We start from the raw sequence: 24,745 nt of genomic DNA, 5'->3' as shown, positions 1-24,745 counted from the left end.
GAGACCGCAGCAGAGGACGGTTGGCGGGGGCGCTGGGTTTGGCTCCTGGCGTCACCTTGGGAATGACATCCAGGAGCGATCCGCCTTTCGAGTAATATAACATGTAAGAAAGAAAAAAAAACTTGAAAAAACTTTTCATGGATCTTAATATAAGATCTCATGAATATAGCATCGACTAAGACATAACAAAGTCTCTCTCGACTGAGATTTAACAAGACTGTTTCTAGATACAATCTTTAAGAGAATGCACTATTCCTCCAAAAGTAATCATCATACAATAAAAAGATTTGACCTGGCCGCCAAAGACCAGAAAATACTATGAAGGTTAAGCCACCAAAATTCAGGACTAGTGAGAAGTTGGGCAATATCGGTTTAATTAACCGACAATTTCTCAAAATAATTGCTGCTGTCAACATAACAAGAAACTTGATGAATGCTTACAAATCTTGATTCATCAATTAGCTATACCGTTGGAAACCTGGAACGCCCAACCAACGCAGTGGACGAGTACGGGGAATGAATTGTGTCGCCGGTGTTGCCCGAAGAATAGGGAACAAAACCAAGGCTACCGTTGGAAATCCTCGTGCCGGCCGGATGATGCTGGTTCCGGCCGTACAGCCATGTGCATGTACGAGCACCCTCTGCATCCAACATTCGTCGTCCTCGACACCCCTCAGCCGAGGGTCCACCGCGTCAAGGATCTCGTCCCTGCCGTACAGGCTCCACGCCCATTTGAGCAGCAAGAAGCTTTTCTCCGCGGTTTCAGTCACCGGTTGCCGGCAGGAGACAATCTCTAGTAGGACGATGCCGAAGCTGTACACGTCGGACACGGCGCTGGGCCGGCGCGTGTTGACAAATTCCGGGTCGATGTAGCCGGCGGTGCCGAGCCCAGCAGCTGCACAAGATTGCGGTGCTTCAGTCTACTGATTATCCTCACCTCTGCCTCGAACTCCTTCCTCCTCTGCGCCGACGACTCTGCTGACAGCACCTTCACCGCCACCGCACGGTGATCTTGGTCACCACCGACGGTTGCTGCAGGTGACCCCGGTAAACGCTCCCGAAGCCACCTCGCCCGAGCTTCTCCTCCTCCGCAAAGTTGCTGGTAGCGGTGACCAGCTCGCGGTACGTGTACCGTCTCGGGCCGCCGGCAGCCACACCTCGCTCTAGGCCAGCTCTGTCCACAAACTGTGCTTGGCTGTCCTCATTTGATCTTCTTCTCTTGCGTCGCCACCATACCAGTACCGTGGCAGCACATACCAACATAAAAAGCAAAGGAACTAGTACGGACAGTAGGATTTCTACTAACTTTTCATGTTTGTTGCTGGCTGAAATATCAGGTAAAGTGGAACTGAATGACCATGACAGTATCTGGTTCAGCACGCCGTAAGTAGTACTAGCCGCCGCGGAGAAGCCTGCAGAGACCTCCTCTGGTAAATACATGCTCAGATCAACGGTTGCATTTACCTGGTACAAGGCATCGTCGATGAGCAGATCAACGGCCAGCATCTTGGAGTCATTCTGGTACGTCACAGTGGCTTCCATAACAATGAACGACGTGAGGTTCTTGCCCGGCGTGGTCGCCGTGTACGTGGACGAAGTGGAGTTGAGAGAGTTGATGTCCATGCCAACATGGTTACTGTTGATGTCTCCAAATCTCTCACTTTGCTTAGTGTCAAACTCGACGGCCACGACCAGGCTATCGCCTGTCCCGTTGGTGAAGTCCGGGAGGAGGCCTAGGCTTCGGCCTGTGCTGTTGGGCAGGATCACCGAAGGGAAATAACCGAGGAAGAAGGCCATCCCAGAGCCGTAGATTCCCGTGTAAGTGATCAGGAAGGAGAAGGTGGTGAAGCCATCTCGCCGGTGGCGCTGTTCCATAGCGGCACTTTGCACCTTAACCTTATTCTAATAATCGACGGACCGGCCGAGCTGCCCTTAGAGCATCTCTAACAGACGCACAAAAATTTCACGCGCTAAAATAGTTTTAACGTGTCACTGTAGTACTTTTAGTGCGCTGGACCCAATATTGGTTTAACATATGCCTAAAAACACGCATCAAAAAACGCGCAGTGTAAATTATGAAGTGCATGCAATCCGACGCCTCAAATTTGCAGCTTCTGATAGCGCTTTTTAGTGCATATGCCAAATCTTTTTTACGCATACACTATTTTATAGCTTCTACTGAAACTGCCTGACGACTAAAAAATTTGAATTTTAACGCGCGAAGCAGTTTTTGTGCGCCTGTTGGAGATGCTCTTATCCTTATCTCTTGACGAGAGGCATCAGCCACTGGTTTTTCTAACGTGTGGCAAGGTATGTCACACGTCCTAAGCACCCTGTCAGAGGGAGCAGCTACAATCCTGGTCATGTACTCATGGCAAAGAAAAACACTCCGTGCCATAAAACTGCGGCCATCAAACAACAATGAATGCATCCATCCAGTTGCATACCCATAGTGACTGGTGGAACACGCTAGCTTCCCAACGACATACTGAACGCATGTCCTGCTCACGATCTTTTGGCGAGCGCGGAACTGGTCAGGTAATCTGTTGGAATTATTGGGCATAACCCATATAATAATTCATATTTTATGTCAATAATTCAAAGTAAATCTCAGAGGCTCATGTGGCCCATCCATGCATGACAAGGTTGTGTGGAAAATTGACCAATGCCACGTGTATGCGCTGTTTTATCACGCGAGAAGAAAGTTGAAACAATTGACACATAAATGGAAGAAGAAACTGAACATTTCGTGTGAGTTTTAGTGCGCTCGTTTCTTCTCTCCTTAATGGTTTTTAGTGCGTCTGTTTAATGGTGTTTAATGCACTGGTTTCTCTTCTACTAATGAAGGCCAGTTTCAACTCTTCTCACCTATATAAGAGGTCGCTCCTTTATTGTTCCAAGTAGCACAACAACCTTTCGTCTCATTCCAAAGCATTGAGCCGCCTATCTCTTTCCCATCTCTCTTCCTGGCATGCACCGGGAAGTGAGACAGCAGGCCTCCGAAACCCCGCCTCTTGTGATCTGGTACGGGAGAGGGGCGATCAGATTTTTGGGGAGCGTCCTTACGCGACTGCTGGAATCTTGTTCATCGTGGCTGCGAACGGCGACATCACCGACGACGAGTTCCCCAACGACGACTTCTTCCCCGACGTCAACGACCTCTTCAGCGACATGACGATCGGGACATCTGCACCTTCTGCTACTGCGCCGTATGCCATCTTATCCTCACTGTTAGGGCTAGCATTTGGTTTATTGCTAATAGCAATTGACATGGATATGATGCATTTTGCTAATGATTTTGATTGCATGACTAGTCTCAACGAATTGTTGCTAGTTTCTAGTTTCATTAATATATTGCTATTCATGTTTTATCTATTATTTTTCTGGATTAAACTAAACGGGAAAATGCCTAATTATTCAACAATCCAAAAACCTGAAATGTGTAGGCAATTTTCCCCTATTGCTTTTGCTGCAACTCTCAAGCCCCCACCATTTGAGGGCGTCAACTATAAGAGGTGGCGTGCGAGGGCAGTTTTTTGGCTTACCACCATGAACTGTTTTCACGCCTCTAAAGGCAAGCCAGAGGAAGAGCTGACTGCTGAGCAGGAGCAAGCTTTCCAGGCTACAGACACCCTCTTTAGAGGTGCTGTCTTGAATGTTCTTGGCGACAAGATAGTCGATCCATTCATGACCATCATGGTCGGTAAAGATATGTGGGATGCGCTCAAAGCCAAGTTTGGAGTCGCAGACGCAGGAAGTGAGTTGTATATCATGGAACAGTACCATGACTACAAGATGACTGATGACCGCTCCATTGTTGAGCAGGCTCATGAGATTCAGTCGCTCACTAAAGAACTTGAGCATCTCAATTGTGTGTTACCGGACAAATTCATTGCCGGAGGCATCATTGCCAAGCTTCCACCTTCATGGAGGAATTTTGCTACCTCTCTGAAGCATAAGAGGCAAGAATTTACTGTTGTCAATCTAATTGGCACTCTTGATGTGGAAGAGAAGGCGAGGGCAAAAGACACACGTGCTCGTTTCTATGAGGGGAATACTAGTGCCAATTTGGTACAAAAGAGAAATTTCCAAAACCACAAACCCAAGAACAAAAATAATTATGCGGGCAAAGGAAAATTTGATGGCAAGTACAAAGCCCCACAACCTGTCAACTTCAAGAAGAAGAAGGATACTTATAAGAAGAAAGGAAAGTGCCATGTATGTGGCAGTGAAGAACATTGGGCTTCATCCTGCAAGGACCGCTGGGACATGCGTCAGAATGAGAACAATAGCAAGACCGCTAATGTTGTTATTGGCGATGTTGACATGAAAGATATCGGGTATGGTAAATTTCCTACCATTCTTTCAGTATGTCATTCTCCAGATTGGTGGATTGACACCGGTGCCAATGTACATGTGTGTTTTGACATAAACATGTTTTCTTCTTATCAGGTCGCAAGAACTACACCCATGCTGATGGGAAATGGGACACATGCTTCTGTTCATGGTGTTGGTACGGTCGATCTGAAGTTTACTTCGGGAAAGATCGTACGATTGAAGAACGTGCAGCATGTCCCTGCTATAAATAAAAATCTCGTCAGCGGTTCTCGTTTGTGTCGAGATGGTTATAAATTGGTATTTGACTCCAATAAGGTTGTAGTATCTAAGTGTGGACAATTTGTTGGGAAAGGCTATGAGAGCGGAGGCTTGTTTCGCTTATCTTTGTCAGACTTTTGCACTAAAGTTATTAATCATGTTTGCAGTGAAACCGAATCAAATGTTTGGCATTCACGACTTTGTCATATTAACTTTGGTGTCATGATGCGGCTAGCAAATTTGAGTTTAATCCCGAAATTTACAATTGTCAAAGGTTCTAAGTGCCAAGTTTGTGTGCAAGCAAAGCAACCTCGCAAGTCTCATACGACTGTTGAGGCGAGGAATTTGGCACCACTTGAACTCATACATTCAGATCTTTGCGAGATGAATGGTGTGTTGACAAAAGGTGGAAAAAGATATTTCATGACTCTAATCGATGACTCTACTAGATATTGCATGATATATTTGTTGAAAACAAAAGATGAGGCTTTGCACTACTTTAAAATCTATAAAGCCGAAGCAGAGAATCAACTCGATCAAAAAATCAAAAGGCTTAGGTCGGATCGCGGTGGAGAGTATTTTTCCAACGAGTTCAATTTATTTTGTGAGGAACATGGTATAATACATGAGAGGACGCCTCCCTATTCCCCCAGTCAAACGGGGTTGCCGAACAAAAGAACCAAACTCTAACTGATTTGGTTAATGCCATGTTAGATACAGCGGGACTTTCCAAGGAATGGTGGGGGGAGGCTTTGATAACTGCAAGTTATGTCCTAAATAGAGTTCCCACAAAGAATAAAGAGATTACTCCGTTTGAAGAATGGGAAAGGAAAAGGCTTAAACTTTCCTACTTACGGACTTGGGGTTGTTTGGCGAAGGTCAATGTACCAATTACTAAGAAGCGTAAGCTTGGGCCAAAAACAGTTGATTGCGTTTTCCTGGGTTATGGTTTCCATAGCATTGGCTATAGATTTCTAGTGGTGAAATCTGAGGTACTTGACATAAATGTTGGTACCATCATGGAGTCGAATGATGTGACTTTCTTTGAGGATATTTTTCCTATGAAGGATATGCCTAGCTCATCTAGTCAGAGGTCAGAGGCAACTCCTGCACCTACTGTTCCATTGGAACATTCGGAGAAAAAACACACAGAAATTCCTGAGGAGGATGACAATGAAGCTCCTAGAAGGAGCAAGAGACAAAGGACTGCAAAGTCATTTGGTGAAGATTTCATTGTGTACCTCGTGAATGATACTCCGACTTCTATTTCAGAAGCTTATGCATCTTCTGATGCTGACTACTGGAAAGAAGCTGTGCGTAGTGAGATGGATTCTATCATGGCTAACAGGACATGGGAGATCACTGATCGTCCTTATGGGTGTAAACCTGTAGGGTGTAAGTGGGTGTTTAAGAAAAAACTTAGGCCCGATGGTACAATTGAAAAGTACAAGGCGCGGCTTGTAGCCAAGGGATATACCCAAAAAGAAGGTGAAGATTTCTTTGATACTTATGCGCCCGTGGCCAGATTGACCACCATTCGAGTACTACTCTCATTGGCTGCCTCACACAATCTTCTCGTTCATCAAATGGACGTTAAGACAGCTTTCCTAAATGGAGAGTTGGAGGAGGAAATTTACATGGAACAACCTGATGGTTTGTAGTAGATGGTCATGAAGGAAAAGTGTGTAAATTGTTGAAATCTTTGTATGATTTGAGACAAGCACCTAAGCAATGGCATGAGAAGTTCGAAAGAACTTTGACATCTACGGGCTTTATTGCAAACGATGCCGACAAGCGTGTGTACTATCGCCATGGTGGGGGCGAAGGAGTTATATTATGTTTGTATGTTGATGACATACTTATATTTGGAACAAATCTCAAGGTCATTCAGGAAGTGAAAGATTTTCTGAATCAAAACTTTGAGATGAAAGACCTTGGAGTAGCTGATGTTATCTTGAACATCAAGCTTTTAAGAGGTGGTTATGGTGGGATCACTCTCTTGCAGTCTCACTATGTGGAGAAGATTCTAGGTCGCTTTGGATATTTAGATTGCAAACCTTCTCCGACACCTTATGATTCGAGTGTTTTGATTCAGAAGAACGAAGGAGAAACAAAAGATCAATTGAGATATTCTCAAATCATTGGCTCGCTTATGTATTTAGCTAGTGCTACGAGGCCTGACATCTCATTTTCTGTGAGTAAACTAAGCCGGTTTGTTTCAAACCCGGGAGATGTTCATTGGCATGCACTTGAGAGAATAATGCGCTATCTGAAAGCTACTGCGAGTTATGGGCTTCACTATACCGGGTATCCAAGAGTACTTGAAGGTTATAGTGATGCAAATTGGATATCTGATGCTGATGAGCTTAAAGCGACAAGTGGTTATGTGTTTACACTTGGTGGTGCTGCTGTTTCCTGGAAGTCTTGCAAGCAGACCATCTTAACAAGGTCAACAATGGAAGCAGAACTCACAGCATTAGACACGGCAACAGTTGAAGCAGAATGGCTTCGAGAACTTTTGATGGACTTGCGGGTGGTTGAAAAACCAATACCAGCTATTCTAATGAACTGTGATAATCAAACAGTGATCGTCAAGGTAAACAGTTCTAAGGATAATAATAAGTCATCAAGACACGTGAGAAGGAGACTGAAATCTGTCAGGTTCATGAGAAACTCCGGAGTTATAGCGTTGGACTATATAAACACATCGAAGAATCTAGCAGATCCCTTCACAAAGGGTTTATCACGAAATGTGATAGACAATGCATCGAAGGAGATGGGATTGAGAGCCACTACATAAGTTGTTCATGGTGGTAACCCATTCTTTGTGATCGGAGATCCCGTGAATTAGAATTGGCGAGACAAGCTATTGGATAACTGAGAGGAGAATATTTATTTGACAAAAATCCACTCCGCCATGATGCAATTCTCTCCTAATCTGTATGGTAGGCTGATATTTATCTTAATGTGTTCTGCATGGCTTGGGTAGGCAAAGATGTTGTCCTACAGAACATCTAGAAAGAACACACCTATATTAGACTGTTAAACGTCGCGGTCTGTGAGAGTTGGGTGTTCTCTAAAAACTCATGAAGAGGCCCCGGAGTATGACGTATATGCTCCTACCCGCGGGAAAGTTTTCAGCGGTCTAGTATCGGTCAAGGCTTTTACGTGAAACTTGTTTGCACAAAACTTGGAGTTCAAGGCATAGTCTGAAGGAAATATGCCCTAGAGGCAATAATAAAGTTATTATTTATTTCCTTATATACCATGATAAAAGTTTATTATTCATGCTAGAATTGTATTAACCGGAAACATAATACATGTGTGAATACATAGACAAACAGAGTGTCACTAGTATGCCTCTACTAGACTAGCTTGTTAATCAAAGATGGTTATGTTTCCTAACCATGGACAAAGAGTTGTCATTTGATTAACAGGATCACATCATTAGTTGAATGATCTGATTGACATGACCCATTCCATTAGCTTAGCACCCGATCGTTTAGTATGTTGCTATTGCTTTCTTCATGACTTATACATATTCCTATGACTATGAGATTATGCAACTCCCGTTTGCCGGAGGAACACTTTGTGTGCTACCAAACGTCACAACGTAACTGGGTGATTATAAAGGAGCTCTACAGGTGTCTCCAAAGGTACATGTTGGGTTGGCGTATTTTGAGATTAGGATTTGTCACTCCGATTGTCGGAGAGGTATCTATGGGCCCTCTTGGTAATGCACATCACATAAGCCTTGCAAGCATTGCGACTAATGAGTTAGTTGCGGGATGATGGATTACGGAACGAGTAAAGAGACTTGCCGGTAACGAGATTGAACTAGGTATAGGATATCGACGATCGAATCTCGGGCAAGTAACATACCGATGACAAAGGGAACAACATATGTTGTTATGCGGTCTGACCGATAAAAGATCTTCATAGAATATGTAGGAGCCAATATGAACATCCAGGTTCCGCTATTGGTTATTGACCGGAGACGTGTCTTGGTCATGTCTACATTGTTCTGGAACCCGTAGGGTCCGCACGCTTAAGGTTACGATGACAGTTATATTATGAGTTTATGCATTTTGATGTACCGAAGTTTGTTCGGAGTCCCGGATGTGATCACGGACATGACGAGGAGTCTCGAAATGGTTGAGACATAAAGATTGATATATTGGAAGCCTATATTTGGATATCGGAAGTGTTCCGGGTGAAATCGGGAGTTGTTGCTTTATTGTATGCAATGCAATCGCCCTGTAATGCTTTACTTTATCACTAAGCGGTAGCAATAGTCGTAGAAGCATAAGATTGGCGAGACGACAACGATGCTACGATGGAGATCAAGGTGTCGCGCCAGTGACGATGGTGATCACGACGGTACTTCGAGGATGGAGATCACAAGCACAAGATGATGATGGCCATATCATATCACTTATATTGATTGCATGTGATGTTTATCTTTTATGCATCTTATCTTGCTTTGTTTGACGGTAGCATTATAAGATGATCTCTCACTAAATTTCAAGATAAAAGTGTTCTCCCTGAGTATGCACCGTTGCCAAAGTTCGTCGTGCCCAGACACCACGTGATGATCGGGTGTGATAAGCTCTACGTCCATCTACAACGGGTGCAAGCCAGTTTTGCACACGCAGAATACTTAGGTTAAACTTGACGAGCCTAGCATATGCAGATATGGCCTCGGAACACTGAGATCGAAAGATCGAGCGTGAATCATATAGTAGATATGATCAACATAGCGATGTTCACCATTGAAAACTACTCCATTTCACGTGATGATCGGTTATGGTTTAGTTGATTTGGATCACGTGATCACTTAGATGATTAGAGGGATATCTATCTAAGTGGGAGTTCTTGAGTAATATGATTAATTGAACTTAAATTTATCATGAACTTAGTCCCTGATAGTATCTTGCTTGTTTATGTTAATTGTAGATAAATGGCCCGTGCTGTTGTTCCGTTAAATTTTAATGCGTTCCTTGAGAAAGCAAAGTTGAAAGATGATGGTAGCAATTACACGGACTGGGTCCGTAACTTGAGGATTATCCTCATTGCTGCACAGAAGAATTACGTCCTGGAAGCACCGCTGGGTGCCAGGCCTGCTGCTCGAGCAACACCAGATGTTATGAACGTCTGGCAGAGCAAAGCTGATGACTACTCGATAGTTCAGTGTGCCATGCTTTACGGCTTAGAATCGGGACTTCAACGACGTTTTGAACGCCATGGAGCATATGAGATGTTCCAGGAGTTGAAGTTAATATTTCAAGAAAATGCCCGGATTGAGAGATATGAAGTCTCCAATAAGTTCTATAGCTGCAAGATGGAGGAGAGCAGTTATGTCAGTGAGCATATACTCAAAATGTCTAGGTATAATAATCACTTGATTCAGATGGGAGTTAATCTTCCAGATGATTGCGTCATTGACAGAATTCTCCAATCACTGCCACCAAGCTACAAGAGCTTTGTGATGAACTATAATATGCAAGGGATGAATAAGACTATTCCCGAGGTCTTCGCAATGCTGAAAGCTGCGGAGGTAGAAATCAAGCAGGAGCATCAAGTGTGGATGGTCAACAAGACCACAAGTTTCAAGAAAAAGGGCAAAGGGAAGAAGTAGGGGAACTTCAAGAAGAAAAGCAAGCAAGTTGCTGATCAGGAGAAAAAACCCAAGTCTGGACCTAAGCCTGAAACTGAGTGCTTCTACTGCAAGCAGACTGGCCACTGGAAGCGGAACTGCCCCAAGTATTTGGCGGATAAGAAGGATGGCAAGGTGAACAAAGGTATATGTGATATACATGTTATTGATGTGTACCTTACTAGAGCTCGCAGTAGCACCTGGGTATTTGATACTGGTTCTGTTGCTAATATTTGCAATTCGAAACAGGGACTACAGATTAAGCGAACACTGGTAAAGGACGAGGTGATGATGCGCGTGGGAAATGGTTCTAAAGTTGATGTGATCGCGGTCGGCACGCTACCTCTACATCTACCTTCGGGATTAATATTAGACCTAAATAATTGTTATTTGGTGCCAGCGTTGAGCATGAACATTATATCTGGATCTTGTTTAATGCGAGACGGTTATTCATTTAAATCAGAGAATAATGGTTGTTCTATTTATATGAGTAATATCTTTTATGGTCATGCACCTTTGAAGAGTGGTCTATTTTTGATGAATCTCGATAGTAGTAACACACATATTCATAATGTTGAAGCCAAAAGATGCAGAGTTGATAATGATAGTGCAACTTATTTGTGGCACTGCCGTTTAGGTCATATCGGTGTAAAGCGCATGAAGAAACTCCATACCGATGGACTTTTGGAACCTCTTGATTATGAATCACTTGGTACTTGCGAACCGTGCCTCATGGGCAAGATGACTAAAACACTGTTCTCCGGTACAATGGAGAGAGCAACAGATTTGTTGGAAATCATATATACAGATGTATGTGGTCCGATGAATGTTGAGGCTCGTGGCGGATATCGTTATTTTCTCACCTTCACAGATGATTTAAGCAGATATGGGTATATCTACTTAATGAAGCATAAGTCTGAAACATTTGAAAAGTTCAAAGAATTTCAGAGTGAAGTTGAAAATCATCGTAACAAGAAAATAAAGTTTCTGCGATCTGATCGTGGAGGAGAATATTGGAGTTACGAGTTTGGTCTACATCTGAAACAATGCGGAATAGTTTCGCAACTCACACCACCCGGAACACCTCAGCGTAATGGTGTGTCCGAACGTCGTAATCGTACTTTACTTGATATGGTGCGATCTATGATGTCTTTTACAAATTTACCGCTATCATTTTGGGGTTATGCTTTAGAGACGGCCGCATTCATGTTAAATAGGGCACCATCAAAATCCTTTGAGACGACACCTTATGAACTATGGTTTGGCAAGAAACCAAAGTTGTCGTTTCTTAAAGTTTGGGGCTGCGATGCTTATGTGAAAAAGCTTCAACCTGATAAGCTCGAACCCAAATCGGAGAAATGTGTCTTCATAGGATACCCAAAGGAGACTGTTGGGTACACCTTCTATCACAGATCCGAAGGCAAGACATTCGTTGCTAAGAATGGATCCTTTCTAGAGAAGGAGTTTCTCTCGAAAGAAGTGAGTGGGAGGAAAGTAGAACTTGACGAGGTAACTGTACCTGCTCCCTTATTGGAAAGTGGTACATCACAGAAACCTGTTTCTGCGACACCTACACCAATTAGTGAGGAAGCTAATGATAATGATCATAAAACTTCAGAACAAGATACTACTGAACCTCGTAGATCAACCAGAGTAAGATCCGCGCCAGAGTGGTACGGTAATCCTATTCTGGAAGTCATGCTACTAGATCATGATGAACCTACGAACTATGAAGAAGCGATGGTGAGCCCAGATTCCAAAAAATGGCTTGAAGCCATGAAATCTGAGATGGGATCCATGTATGAGAACAAAGTATGGACTTTGGTTGACTTGCCCGATGATCGGCAAGCAATTGAGAATAAATGGATCTTCAAGAAGAAGACTGACGCTGACGGTAATATTACTGTCTACAAAGCTCGACTTGTCGCAAAAGGTTTTCGACAAGTTCAAGGGGTTGACTACGATGAGACCTTCTCACCCGTAGCGATGCTTAAGTCTGTCCAAATCATGTTAGCAATTGCCGCATTTTATGATTATAAAATTTGGCAGATGGATGTCAAAACTGCATTCCTGAATGGATTTCTGGAAGAAGAGTTGTATATGATGCAACCGGAAGGTTTTGTCGATCCAAAGGGAGCTAACAAAGTGTGCAAGCTCCAGCGATCCATTTATGGACTAGTGCAAGCCTCTCGGAGTTGGAATAAACACTTTGATAGTGTGATCAAAGCATTTGTTTTTATACAGACCTTTGGAGAAGCCTGTATTTACAAGAAAGTGAGTGGGAGCTCTGTAGCATTTCTGATATTATATGTGGATGACATATTACTGATTGGAAATGATATAGAATTTCTGGATAGCATAAAGGGATACTTGAATAAGAGTTTTTCAATGAAAGACCTCGGTGAAGCTGCTTACATATTAGGCATAAAGATCTATAGAGATAGATCAAGACTCTTAATTGGACTTTCACAAAGCACATACCTTGACAAGATTTTGAAAAAGTTCAAAATGGATCAAGCAAAGAAAGGGTTCTTGCCTGTGTTACAAGGTGTGAAGTTGAGTCAGACTCAATGCCCGACCACTGCAGAAGATAGAGAGAAAATGAAAGATGTTCCCTATGCTTCAGCCATAGGCTCTATCATGTATGCAATGCTGTGTACCAGACCTGATGTGTGCCTTGCTATAAGTCTAGCAGGGAGGTACCAAAGTAATCCAGGAGTGGATCACTGGACAGCGGTCAAGAACATCCCGAAGTACCTGAAAAGGACTAAGGATATGTTTCTCGTATATGGAGGTGACAAAGAGCTCATCGTAAACGGTTACGTTGATGCAAGCTTTGACACTGATCCGGATGATTCTAAATCGCAAACCGGATACATGTTTACATTAAACAGTGGAGCTGTCAGTTGGTGCAGTTCTAAACAGAGCGTCGTGGTGGGATCTACGTGTGAAGCGGAATACATAGCTGCTTCGGAAGCAGCGAATGAAGGAGTCTGGATGAAGGAGTTCATATCCGATCTAGGTGTCATACCTAGTGCATCGGGTCCAATGAAAATCTTTTGTGACAATACTGGTGCAATTGCCTTGGCAAAGGAATCCAGATTTCACAAGAGAACCAAGCACATCAAGAGACGCTTCAATTCCATCCGGGATCTAGTCCAGGTGGGAGACATAGATATTTGCAAGATACATACGGATCTGAATGTAGCAAACCCGTTGACTAAGCCTCTTCCACGAGCAAAACATGATCAGCACCAAGGCTCCATGGGTGTTAGAATCATTACTATGTAATCTAGATTATTGACTCTAGTGCAAGTGGGAGACTGAAGGAAATATGCCCTAGAGGCAATAATAAAGTTATTATTTATTTCCTTATATATCATGATAAAAGTTTATTATTCATGCTAGAATTGTATTAACCGAAAACATAATACATGTGTGAATACATAGACAAACAGAGTGTCACTAGTATGCCTCTACTAGACTAGCTTGTTAATCAAAGATGGTTATGTTTCCTAACCATGGACAAAGAGTTGTCATTTGATTAACAGGATCACATCATTAGTTGAATGATCTGATTGACATGATCCATTCCATTAGCTTAGCACTCGATCGTTTAGTATGTTGCTATTGCTTTCTTCATGACTTATACATCACTAGTAGAAAAAGGGTCAAACGTGAAGCACATTAGTGCCGGTTTGTATTTGAGCCGGTACTAATGGTACCATTAGTGCCAGTTCGAACGGATTTGCATTAATGCTGGTTGTGTTGAACCTTTAGTACCGGTTCGTGGCACGAACCAGTACTAAAGGGGTAGTGGCAGGCTGGCGTCAGGCCGGGGCCCCACGATCACCTTTAGTACCGGTTCATGGCACGAACCGGTACTAAAGGTCTAACCTTTAGTACCGGTTCGTGCCATGAACCGGTACTAAAGGGGTCTGACCTATAGTACCGGTTGGAGACACGAACCAACACTATAGGGCAATTTTCAAACTTGAAAAAATCATAACTAAATCATCCTAATTCAGAAAAATACATATAATATATCAAAATTTGCAGAACAAAAAGATTGAACTAAATGGGAAAATGCCTAATTATTCAACAATCCAAAAACCTGAAATGTGTAGGCAATTTTCCCCTATTGCTTTTGCTGCAACTCTCAAGCCCCCACCATTTGAGGGCGTCAACTATAAGAGGTGGCGTGCGAGGGCAGTTTTTTGGCTTACCACCATGAACTGTTTTCACGCCTCTAAAGGCAAGCCAGAGGAAGAGCTGACTGCTGAGCAGGAGCAAGCTTTCCAGGCTACAGACACCCTCTTTAGAGGTGCTGTCTTGAATATTCTTGGCGACAAGATTGTCGATCCATTCATGACCATCATGGTCAGTAAAGATATGTGGGATGCGCTCAAAGCCAAGTTTGGAGTCACAGACGCAGGAAGTGAGTTGTATATCATGGAACAGTACCATGACTACAAGATGACTGATGACCGCTCCATTGTTGAGCAGGTTCATGAGATTCAGTCGCTCACTAAAGAACTTGAGCATCTCAATTGTGTGTTACCGGACAAATTCATTGCCGGAGGCATCACTGCCAAGCTTCCACCTTCATGGAGGAATTTTGCTACCTCTCTGAAGCATAAGAGGCAAGAATTTACTGTTGTCAATCTAATTGGCACTCTTGATGTGGAAGAGAAGGCGAGGGCAAAAGACACACATGCTCGTTTCTATGAGGGGAATACTAGTGCCAATTTGGTACAAAAGAGAAATTTCCAAAACCACAAACCCAAGAACAAAAATAATTATGCGGGCAAAGGAAAATTTGATGGCAAGTACAAAGCCCCACAACCTGTCAACTTCAAGAAGAAGAAGGATACTTATAAGAAGAAAGGAAAGTGCCATGTATGTGGCAGTGAAGAACATTGGGCTTCATCCTGCAAGGACCGCTGGGACATGCGTCAGAATGAGAACAATAGCAAGACCGCTAATGTTGTTATTGGCGATGTTGACATGAAAGATATCGGGTATGGTAAATTTCCTACCATTCTTTCAGTATGTCATTCTCCAGATTGGTGGATTGACACCGGTGCCAATGTACATGTGTGTTCTGACATAAACATGTTTTCTTCTTATCAGGTCGCAAGAACTACACCCGTGCTGATGGGAAATGGGACACATGCTTCTGTTCATGGTGTTGGTACAGTCGATCTGAAGTTTACTTCGGGAAAGATCGTACGATTGAAGAACGTGCAGCATGTCCCTGCTATAAATAAAAATCTCGTCAGCGGTTCTCATTTGTGTCGAGATGGTTATAAATTGGTATTTGAGTCCAATAAGGTTGTAGTATCTAAGTGTGGACAATTTGTTGGGAAAGGCTATGAGAGCGGAGGCTTGTTCCGCTTATCTTTGTCAGACTTTTGCACTAAAGTTATTAATCATGTTTGCAGTGAAACCGAATCAAATGTTTGGCATTCACGACTTTGTCATATTAACTTTGGTGTCATGATGCGGCTAGCAAATTTGAGTTTAATCCCGAAATTTACAATTGTCAAAGGTTCTAAGTGCCAAGTTTGTGTGCAAGCAAAGCAACCTCGCAAGTCTCATACGACTGTTGAGGCGAGGAATTTGGCACCACTTGAACTCATACATTCAGATCTTTGCGAGATGAATGGTGTGTTGACAAAAGGTGGAAAAAGATATTTCATGACTCTAATCGATGACTCTACTAGATATTGCATGATATATTTGTTGAAAACAAAAGATGAGGCTTTGCACTACTTTAAAATCTATAAAGCCGAAGCAGAGAATCAACTCGATCAAAAAATCAAAAGGCTTAGGTCGGATCGCGGTGGAGAGTATTTTTCCAACGAGTTCAATTTATTTTGAGAGGAACATGGTATAATACATGAGAGGACGCCTCCCTATTCCCCCAGTCAAACGGGGTTGCCGAACAAAAGAACCAAACTCTAACTGATTTGGTTAATGCCATGTTAGATACAGCGGGACTTTCCAAGGAATGGTGGGGGAGGCTTTGATAACTGCAAGTTATGTCCTAAATAGAGTTCCCACAAAGAATAAAGAGATTACTCCGTTTGAAGAATGGGAAAGGAAAAGGCTTAAACTTTCCTACTTACGGACTTGGGGTTGTTTGGCGAAGGTTAATGTACTAATTACTAAGAAGCGTAAGCTTGGGCCAAAAACAGTTGATTGCGTTTTCCTGGGTTATGCTTACCATAGCATTGGCTATAGATTTCTAGTGGTGAAATCTGAGGTACTTGACATAAATGTTGGTACCATCATGGAGTCGAATGATGTGACTTTCTTTGAGGATATTTTTCCTATGAAGGATATGCCTAGCTCATCTAGTCAGAGGTCAGAGGCAACTCCTGCACCTACTGTTCCATTGGAACATTCGGAGAAAAAACACACAGAAATTCCTGAGGAGGATGACAATGAAGCTCCTAGAAGGAGCAAGAGACAAAGGACTGCAAAGTCATTTGGTGAAGATTTCATTGTGTACCTCGTGAATGATACTCCGACTTCTATTTCAGAAGCTTATGCATCTTCTGATGCTGACTACTGGAAAGAAGCTGTGCGTAGTGAGATGGATTCTATCATGGCTAACAGGACATGGGAGATCACTGATCGTCCTTATGGGTGTAAACCTGTAGGGTGTAAGTGGGTGTTTAAGAAAAAACTTAGGCCCGATGGTACAATTGAAAAGTACAAGGCGCGGCTTGTAGCCAAGGGATATACCCAAAAAGAAGGTGAAGATTTCTTTGATACTTATGCGCCCGTGGCCAGATTGACCACCATTCGAGTACTACTCTCATTGGCTGCCTCACACAATCTTCTCGTTCATCCAATGGACGTTAAGACAGCTTTCCTAAATGGAGAGTTGGAGGAGGAAATTTACATGGAACAACCTGATGGTTTTGTAGTAGATGGTCATGAAGGAAAAGTGTGTAAATTGTTGAAATCTTTGTATGATTTGAGACAAGCACCTAAGCAATGGCATGAGAAGTTCGAAAGAACTTTGACATCTACGGGCTTTATTGCAAACGAAGCCGACAAGCGTGTGTACTATCGCCATGGTGGGGGCGAAGGAGTTATATTATGTTTGTATGTTGATGACATACTTATATTTGGAACAAATCTCAAGGTCATTCAGGAAGTGAAAGATTTTCTGAATCAAAACTTTGAGATGAAAGACCTTGGAGTAGCTGATGTTATCTTGAACATCAAGCTTTTAAGAGGTGGTGATGGTGGGATCACTCTCTTGCAGTCTCACTATGTGGAGAAGATTCTGGGTCGCTTTGGATATTCAGATTGCAAACCTTCCCCGACACCTTATGATCCGAGTGTTTTGATTCGGAAGAACGAAGGAGAAACAAAAGATCAATTGAGATATTCTCAAATCATTGGCTCGCTTATGTATTTAGCTAGTGCTACGAGGCCTGACATCTCATTTTCTGTGAGTAAACTAAGCCGGTTTGTTTCAAACCCGGGAGATGTTCATTGGCATGCACTTGAGAGAATAATGCGCTATCTGAAAGCTACTGCGAGTTATGGGCTTCACTATACCGGGTATCCAAGAGTACTTGAAGGTTATAGTGATGCAAATTGGATATCTGATGCTGATGAGCTTAAAGCGACAAGTGGTTATGTGTTTACACTTGGTGGTGCTGCTGTTTCCTGGAAGTCTTGCAAGCAGACCATCTTAACAAGGTCAACAATGGAAGCAGAACTCACAGCATTAGACACGGCAACAGTTGAAGCAGAATGGCTTCGAGAACTTTTGATGGACTTGCGGGTGGTTGAAAAACCAATACCAGCTATTCTAATGAACTGTGATAATCAAACAGTGATCGTCAAGGTAAACAGTTCTAAGGATAATAATAAGTCATCAAGACACGTGAGAAGGAGACTGAAATCTGTCAGGTTCATGAGAAACTCCGGAGTTATAGCGTTGGACTATATAAACACATCGAAGAATCTAGCAGATCCCTTCACAAAGGGTTTATCACGAAATGTGATAGACAATGCATCGAAGGAGATGGGATTGAGAGCCACTACATAAGTTGTTCATGGTGGTAACCCATTCTTTGTGATCGGAGATCCCGTGAATTAGAATTGGCGAGACAAGCTATTGGATAACTGAGAGGAGAATATTTATTTGACAAAAATCCACTCCGCCATGATGCAATTCTCTCCTAATCTGTATGGTAGGCTGATATTTATCTTAATGTGTTCTGCATGGCTTGGGTAGGCAAAGATGTTGTCCTACAGAACATCTAGAAAGAACACACCTATATTAGACTGTTAAACGTCGCGGTCTGTGAGAGTTGGGTGTTCTCTAAAAACTCATGAAGAGGCCCCGGAGTATGACGTATATGCTCCTACCCGCGGGAAAGTTTTCAGCGGTCTAGTATCGGTCAAGGCTTTTACGTGAAACTTGTTTGCACAAAACTTGCAGTTCAAGGCATAGTCTGAAGGAAATATGCCCTAGAGGCAATAATAAAGTTATTATTTATTTCCTTATATACCATGATAAAAGTTTATTATTCATGCTAGAATTGTATTAACCGGAAACATAATACATGTGTGAATACATAGACAAACAGAGTGTCACTAGTATGCCTCTACTAGACTAGCTTGTTAATCAAAGATGGTTATGTTTCCTAACCATGGACAAAGAGTTGTCATTTGATTAACAGGATCACATCATTAGTTGAATGATCTGATTGACATGACCCATTCCATTAGCTTAGCACCCGATCGTTTAGTATGTTGCTATTGCTTTCTTCATGACTTATACATATTCCTATGACTATGAGATTATGCAACTCCCGTTTGCCGGAGGAACACTTTGTGTGCTACCAAACGTCACAACGTAACTGGGTGATTATAAAGGAGCTCTACAGGTGTCTCCAAAGGTACATGTTGGGTTGGCGTATTTTGAGATTAGGATTTGTCACTCCGATTGTCGGAGAGGTATCTATGGGCCCTCTTGGTAATGCACATCACATAAGCCTTGCAAGCATTGCGACTAATGAGTTAGTTGCGGGATGATGGATTACGGAACGAGTAAAGAGACTTGCCGGTAACGAGATTGAACTAGGTATAGGATACCGACGATCGAATCTCGGGCAAGTAACATACCGATGACAAAGGGAACAACATATGTTGTTATGCGGTCTGACCGATAAAAGATCTTCATAGAATATGTAGGAGCCAATATGAACATCCAGGTTCCGCTATTGGTTATTGACCGGAGACGTGTCTTGGTCATGTCTACATTGTTCTGGAACCCGTAGGGTCCGCACGCTTAAGGTTACGATGACAGTTATATTATGAGTTTATGCATTTTGATGTACCGAAGTTTGTTCGGAGTCCCGGATGTGATCACGGACATGACGAGGAGTCTCGAAATGGTCGAGACATAAAGATTGATATATTGGAAGCCTATATTTGGATATCGGAAGTGTTCCGGGTGAAATCGGGAGTTGTTGCTTTATTGTATGCAATGCAATCGCCCTGTAATGCTTTACTTTATCACTAAGCGGTAGCAATAGTCGTAGAAGCATAAGATTGGCGAGACGACAACGATGCTACGATGGAGATCAAGGTGTCGCGCCAGTGACGATGGTGATCACGACGGTACTTCGAGGATGGAGATCACAAGCACAAGATGATGATGGCCATATCATATCACTTATATTGATTGCATGTGATGTTTATCTTTTATGCATCTTATCTTGCTTTGTTTGACGGTAGCATTATAAGATGATCTCTCACTAAATTTCAAGATAAAAGTGTTCTCCCTGAGTATGCACCGTTGCCAAAGTTCGTCGTGCCCAGACACCACGTGATGATCGGGTGTGATAAGCTCTACGTCCATCTACAACGGGTGCAAGCCAGTTTTGCACACGCAGAATACTTAGGTTAAACTTGACGAGCCTAGCATATGCAGATATGGCCTCGGAACACTGAGATCGAAAGATCGAGCGTGAATCATATAGTAGATATGATCAACATAGCGATGTTCACCATTGAAAACTACTCCATTTCACGTGATGATCGGTTATGGTTTAGTTGATTTGGATCACGTGATCACTTAGATGATTAGAGGGATATCTATCTAAGTGGGAGTTCTTGAGTAATATGATTAATTGAACTTAAATTTATCATGAACTTAGTCCCTGATAGTATCTTGCTTGTTTATGTTAATTGTAGATAAATGGCCCGTGCTGTTGTTCCGTTAAATTTTAATGCGTTCCTTGAGAAAGCAAAGTTGAAAGATGATGGTAGCAATTACACGGACTGGGTCCGTAACTTGAGGATTATCCTCATTGCTGCACAGAAGAATTACGTCCTGGAAGCACCGCTGGGTGCCAGGCCTGCTGCTCGAGCAACACCAGATGTTATGAACGTCTGGCAGAGCAAAGCTGATGACTACTCGATAGTTCAGTGTGCCATGCTTTACGGCTTAGAATCGGGACTTCAACGACGTTTTGAACGCCATGGAGCATATGAGATGTTCCAGGAGTTGAAGTTAATATTTCAAGAAAATGCCCGGATTGAGAGATATGAAGTCTCCAATAAGTTCTATAGCTGCAAGATGGAGGAGAGCAGTTATGTCAGTGAGCATATACTCAAAATGTCTGGGTATAATAATCACTTGATTCAGATGGGAGTTAATCTTCCAGATGATTGCGTCATTGACAGAATTCTCCAATCACTGCCACCAAGCTACAAGAGCTTTGTGATGAACTATAATATGCAAGGGATGAATAAGACTATTCCCGAGGTCTTCGCAATGCTGAAAGCTGCGGAGGTAGAAATCAAGCAGGAGCATCAAGTGTGGATGGTCAACAAGACCACAAGTTTCAAGAAAAAGGGCAAAGGGAAGAAGTAGGGGAACTTCAAGAAGAAAAGCAAGCAAGTTGCTGATCAGGAGAAAAAACCCAAGTCTGGACCTAAGCCTGAAACTGAGTGCTTCTACTGCAAGCAGACTGGCCACTGGAAGCGGAACTGCCCCAAGTATTTGGCGGATAAGAAGGATGGCAAGGTGAACAAAGGTATATGTGATATACATGTTATTGATGTGTACCTTACTAGAGCTCGCAGTAGCACCTGGGTATTTGATACTGGTTCTGTTGCTAATATTTGCAATTCGAAACAGGGACTACAGATTAAGCGAACACTGGTAAAGGACGAGGTGATGATGCGCGTGGGAAATGGTTCTAAAGTTCAACAATCCAAAAACCTGAAATGTGTAGGCAATTTTCCCCTATTGCTTTTGCTGCAACTCTCAAGCCCCCACCATTTGAGGGCGTCAACTATAAGAGGTGGCGTGCGAGGGCAGTTTTTTGGCTTACCACCATGAACTGTTTTCACGCCTCTAAAGGCAAGCCAGAGGAAGAGCTGACTGCTGAGCAGGAGCAAGCTTTCCAGGCTACAGACACCCTCTTTAGAGGTGCTGTCTTGAATGTTCTTGGCGACAAGATAGTCGATCCATTCATGACCATCATGGTCGGTAAAGATATGTGGGATGCGCTCAAAGCCAAGTTTGGAGTCGCAGACGCAGGAAGTGAGTTGTATATCATGGAACAGTACCATGACTACAAGATGACTGATGACCGCTCCATTGTTGAGCAGGCTCATGAGATTCAGTCGCTCACTAAAGAACTTGAGCATCTCAATTGTGTGTTACCGGACAAATTCATTGCCGGAGGCATCATTGCCAAGCTTCCACCTTCATGGAGGAATTTTGCTACCTCTCTGAAGCATAAGAGGCAAGAATTTACTGTTGTCAATCTAATTGGCACTCTTGATGTGGAAGAGAAGGCGAGGGCAAAAGACACACGTGCTCGTTTCTATGAGGGGAATACTAGTGCCAATTTGGTACAAAAGAGAAATTTCCAAAACCACAAACCCAAGAACAAAAATAATTATGCAGGCAAAGGAAAATTTGATGGCAAGTACAAAGCCCCACAACCTGTCAACTTCAAGAAGAAGAAGGATACTTATAAGAAGAAAGGAAAGTGCCATGTATGTGGTAGTGAAGAACATTGGGCTTCATCCTGCAAGGACCGCTGGGACATGCGTCAGAATGAGAACAATAGCAAGACCGCTAATGTTGTTATTGGCGATGTTGACATGAAAGATATCGGGTATGGTAAATTTCCTACCATTCTTTCAGTATGTCATTCTCCAGATTGGTGGATTGACACCGGTGCCAATGTACATGTGTGTTCTGACATAAACATGTTTTCTTCTTATCAGGTCGCAAGAACTACACCCATGCTGATGGGAAATGGGACACATGCTTCTGTTCATGGTGTTGGTACGGTCGATCTGAAGTTTACTTCGGGAAAGATCGTACGATTGAAGAACGTGCAGCATGTCCCTGCTATAAATAAAAATCTCGTCAGCGGTTCTCGTTTGTGTCGAGATGGTTATAAATTGGTATTTGACTCCAATAAGGTTGTAGTATCTAAGTGTGGACAATTTGTTGGGAAAGGCTATGAGAGCGGAGGCTTGTTTCGCTTATCTTTGTCAGACTTTTGCACTAAAGTTATTAATCATGTTTGCAGTGAAACCGAATCAAATGTTTGGCATTCACGACTTTGTCATATTAACTTTGGTGTCATGATGCGGCTAGCAAATTTGAGTTTAATCCCGAAATTTACAATTGTCAAAGGTTCTAAGTGCCAAGTTTGTGTGCAAGCAAAGCAACCTCGCAAGTCTCATACGACTGTTGAGGCGAGGAATTTGGCACCACTTGAACTCATACATTCAGATCTTTGCGAGATGAATGGTGTGTTGACAAAAGGTGGAAAAAGATATTTCATGACTCTAATCGATGACTCTACTAGATATTGCATGATATATTTGTTGAAAACAAAAGATGAGGCTTTGCACTACTTTAAAATCTATAAAGCCGAAGCAGAGAATCAACTCGATCAAAAAATCAAAAGGCTTAGGTCGGATCGCGGTGGAGAGTATTTTTCCAACGAGTTCAATTTATTTTGTGAGGAACATGGTATAATACATGAGAGGACGCCTCCCTATTCCCCCAGTCAAACGGGGTTGCCGAACAAAAGAACCAAACTCTAACTGATTTGGTTAATGCCATGTTAGATACAGCGGGACTTTCCAAGGAATGGTGGGGGGAGGCTTTGATAACTGCAAGTTATGTCCTAAATAGAGTTCCCACAAAGAATAAAGAGATTACTCCGTTTGAAGAATGGGAAAGGAAAAGGCTTAAACTTTCCTACTTACGGACTTGGGGTTGTTTGGCGAAGGTCAATGTACCAATTACTAAGAAGCGTAAGCTTGGGCCAAAAACAGTTGATTGCGTTTTCCTGGGTTATGGTTTCCATAGCATTGGCTATAGATTTCTAGTGGTGAAATCTGAGGTACTTGACATAAATGTTGGTACCATCATGGAGTCGAATGATGTGACTTTCTTTGAGGATATTTTTCCTATGAAGGATATGCCTAGCTCATCTAGTCAGAGGTCAGAGGCAACTCCTGCACCTACTGTTCCATTGGAACATTCGGAGAAAAAACACACAGAAATTCCTGAGGAGGATGACAATGAAGCTCCTAGAAGGAGCAAGAGACAAAGGACTGCAAAGTCATTTGGTGAAGATTTCATTGTGTACCTCGTGAATGATACTCCGACTTCTATTTCAGAAGCTTATGCATCTTCTGATGCTGACTACTGGAAAGAAGCTGTGCGTAGTGAGATGGATTCTATCATGGCTAACAGGACATGGGAGATCACTGATCGTCCTTATGGGTGTAAACCTGTAGGGTGTAAGTGGGTGTTTAAGAAAAAACTTAGGCCCGATGGTACAATTGAAAAGTACAAGGCGCGGCTTGTAGCCAAGGGATATACCCAAAAAGAAGGTGAAGATTTCTTTGATACTTATGCGCCCGTGGCCAGATTGACCACCATTCGAGTACTACTCTCATTGGCTGCCTCACACAATCTTCTCGTTCATCAAATGGACGTTAAGACAGCTTTCCTAAATGGAGAGTTGGAGGAGGAAATTTACATGGAACAACCTGATGGTTTGTAGTAGATGGTCATGAAGGAAAAGTGTGTAAATTGTTGAAATCTTTGTATGATTTGAGACAAGCACCTAAGCAATGGCATGAGAAGTTCGAAAGAACTTTGACATCTACGGGCTTTATTGCAAACGATGCCGACTAGTGTGTGTACTATCGCCATGGTGGGGGCGAAGGAGTTATATTATGTTTGTATGTTGATGACATACTTATATTTGGAACAAATCTCAAGGTCATTCAGGAAGTGAAAGATTTTCTGAATCAAAACTTTGAGATGAAAGACCTTGGAGTAGCTGATGTTATCTTGAACATCAAGCTTTTAAGAGGTGGTTATGGTGGGATCACTCTCTTGCAGTCTCACTATGTGGAGAAGATTCTAGGTCGCTTTGGATATTTAGATTGCAAACCTTCTCC

At 42.7% G+C, this 24,745-nt stretch overlaps 3 protein-coding genes and 1 pseudogene across 3 annotated transcripts; 3 read left to right on the top strand and 1 right to left on the bottom strand.

The window, feature by feature from the left end:
* Window positions 1-356: 356 nt before the first annotated feature.
* LOC147961779 (L-type lectin-domain containing receptor kinase IX.1-like) lies at window positions 357-3,218 on the bottom strand (annotated as a pseudogene).
* Window positions 3,219-3,405: 187 nt separating this feature from the next.
* LOC147961778 (uncharacterized) lies at window positions 3,406-4,477 on the top strand. Its single transcript, XM_087532773.1, has 2 exons — window positions 3,406-4,340; window positions 4,453-4,477. The coding sequence occupies exons 1-2, from the start codon at window positions 3,406-3,408 to the stop codon at window positions 4,475-4,477; spliced, it is 960 nt and encodes a 319-aa protein (XP_087388899.1).
* A 9,849-nt stretch (window positions 4,478-14,326) lies between these two features.
* Window positions 14,327-15,410, top strand: LOC147961777 (uncharacterized). The gene is made up of 2 exons (XM_087531866.1): window positions 14,327-15,273; window positions 15,386-15,410. Exons 1-2 carry the CDS (start codon window positions 14,339-14,341, stop codon window positions 15,408-15,410), a joined length of 960 nt encoding a protein of 319 aa, XP_087387992.1. The 5' UTR covers window positions 14,327-14,338.
* A 6,224-nt stretch (window positions 15,411-21,634) lies between these two features.
* LOC147961776 (uncharacterized) lies at window positions 21,635-22,562 on the top strand. Its single transcript, XM_087531846.1, has 2 exons — window positions 21,635-22,425; window positions 22,538-22,562. Exons 1-2 carry the CDS (start codon window positions 21,635-21,637, stop codon window positions 22,560-22,562), a joined length of 816 nt encoding a protein of 271 aa, XP_087387972.1.
* Window positions 22,563-24,745: the final 2,183 nt, after the last annotated feature.

Source organism: Triticum urartu, chromosome 7A (genome assembly GCF_056163025.1).
Source record: "Triticum urartu cultivar PI428250 chromosome 7A, HENAU_Tu73, whole genome shotgun sequence".
Lineage (NCBI taxonomy): Eukaryota > Viridiplantae > Streptophyta > Magnoliopsida > Poales > Poaceae > Triticum > Triticum urartu.
Note: the sequence above shows the minus strand (reverse complement) of the source record. Positions and strands in the feature narration are given on the sequence as shown.

Bases quoted from the DNA above. Each gene is read 5' to 3' on its own strand.
- LOC147961778 (XM_087532773.1), top strand. From the start codon at position 3,406: ATGCCTAATTATTCAACAATCCAAAAACCTGAAATGTGTAGGCAATTT. The intron at 4,341-4,452 runs GTATGGTAAATT...TCTTCTTATCAG, and splicing joins GTTGACATGAAAGATATCGG to GTCGCAAGAACTACACCCAT.
- LOC147961777 (XM_087531866.1), top strand. From the start codon at position 14,339: ATGCCTAATTATTCAACAATCCAAAAACCTGAAATGTGTAGGCAATTT. The intron at 15,274-15,385 runs GTATGGTAAATT...TCTTCTTATCAG, and splicing joins GTTGACATGAAAGATATCGG to GTCGCAAGAACTACACCCGT.
- LOC147961776 (XM_087531846.1), top strand. From the start codon at position 21,635: ATGAACTGTTTTCACGCCTCTAAAGGCAAGCCAGAGGAAGAGCTGACT. The intron at 22,426-22,537 runs GTATGGTAAATT...TCTTCTTATCAG, and splicing joins GTTGACATGAAAGATATCGG to GTCGCAAGAACTACACCCAT.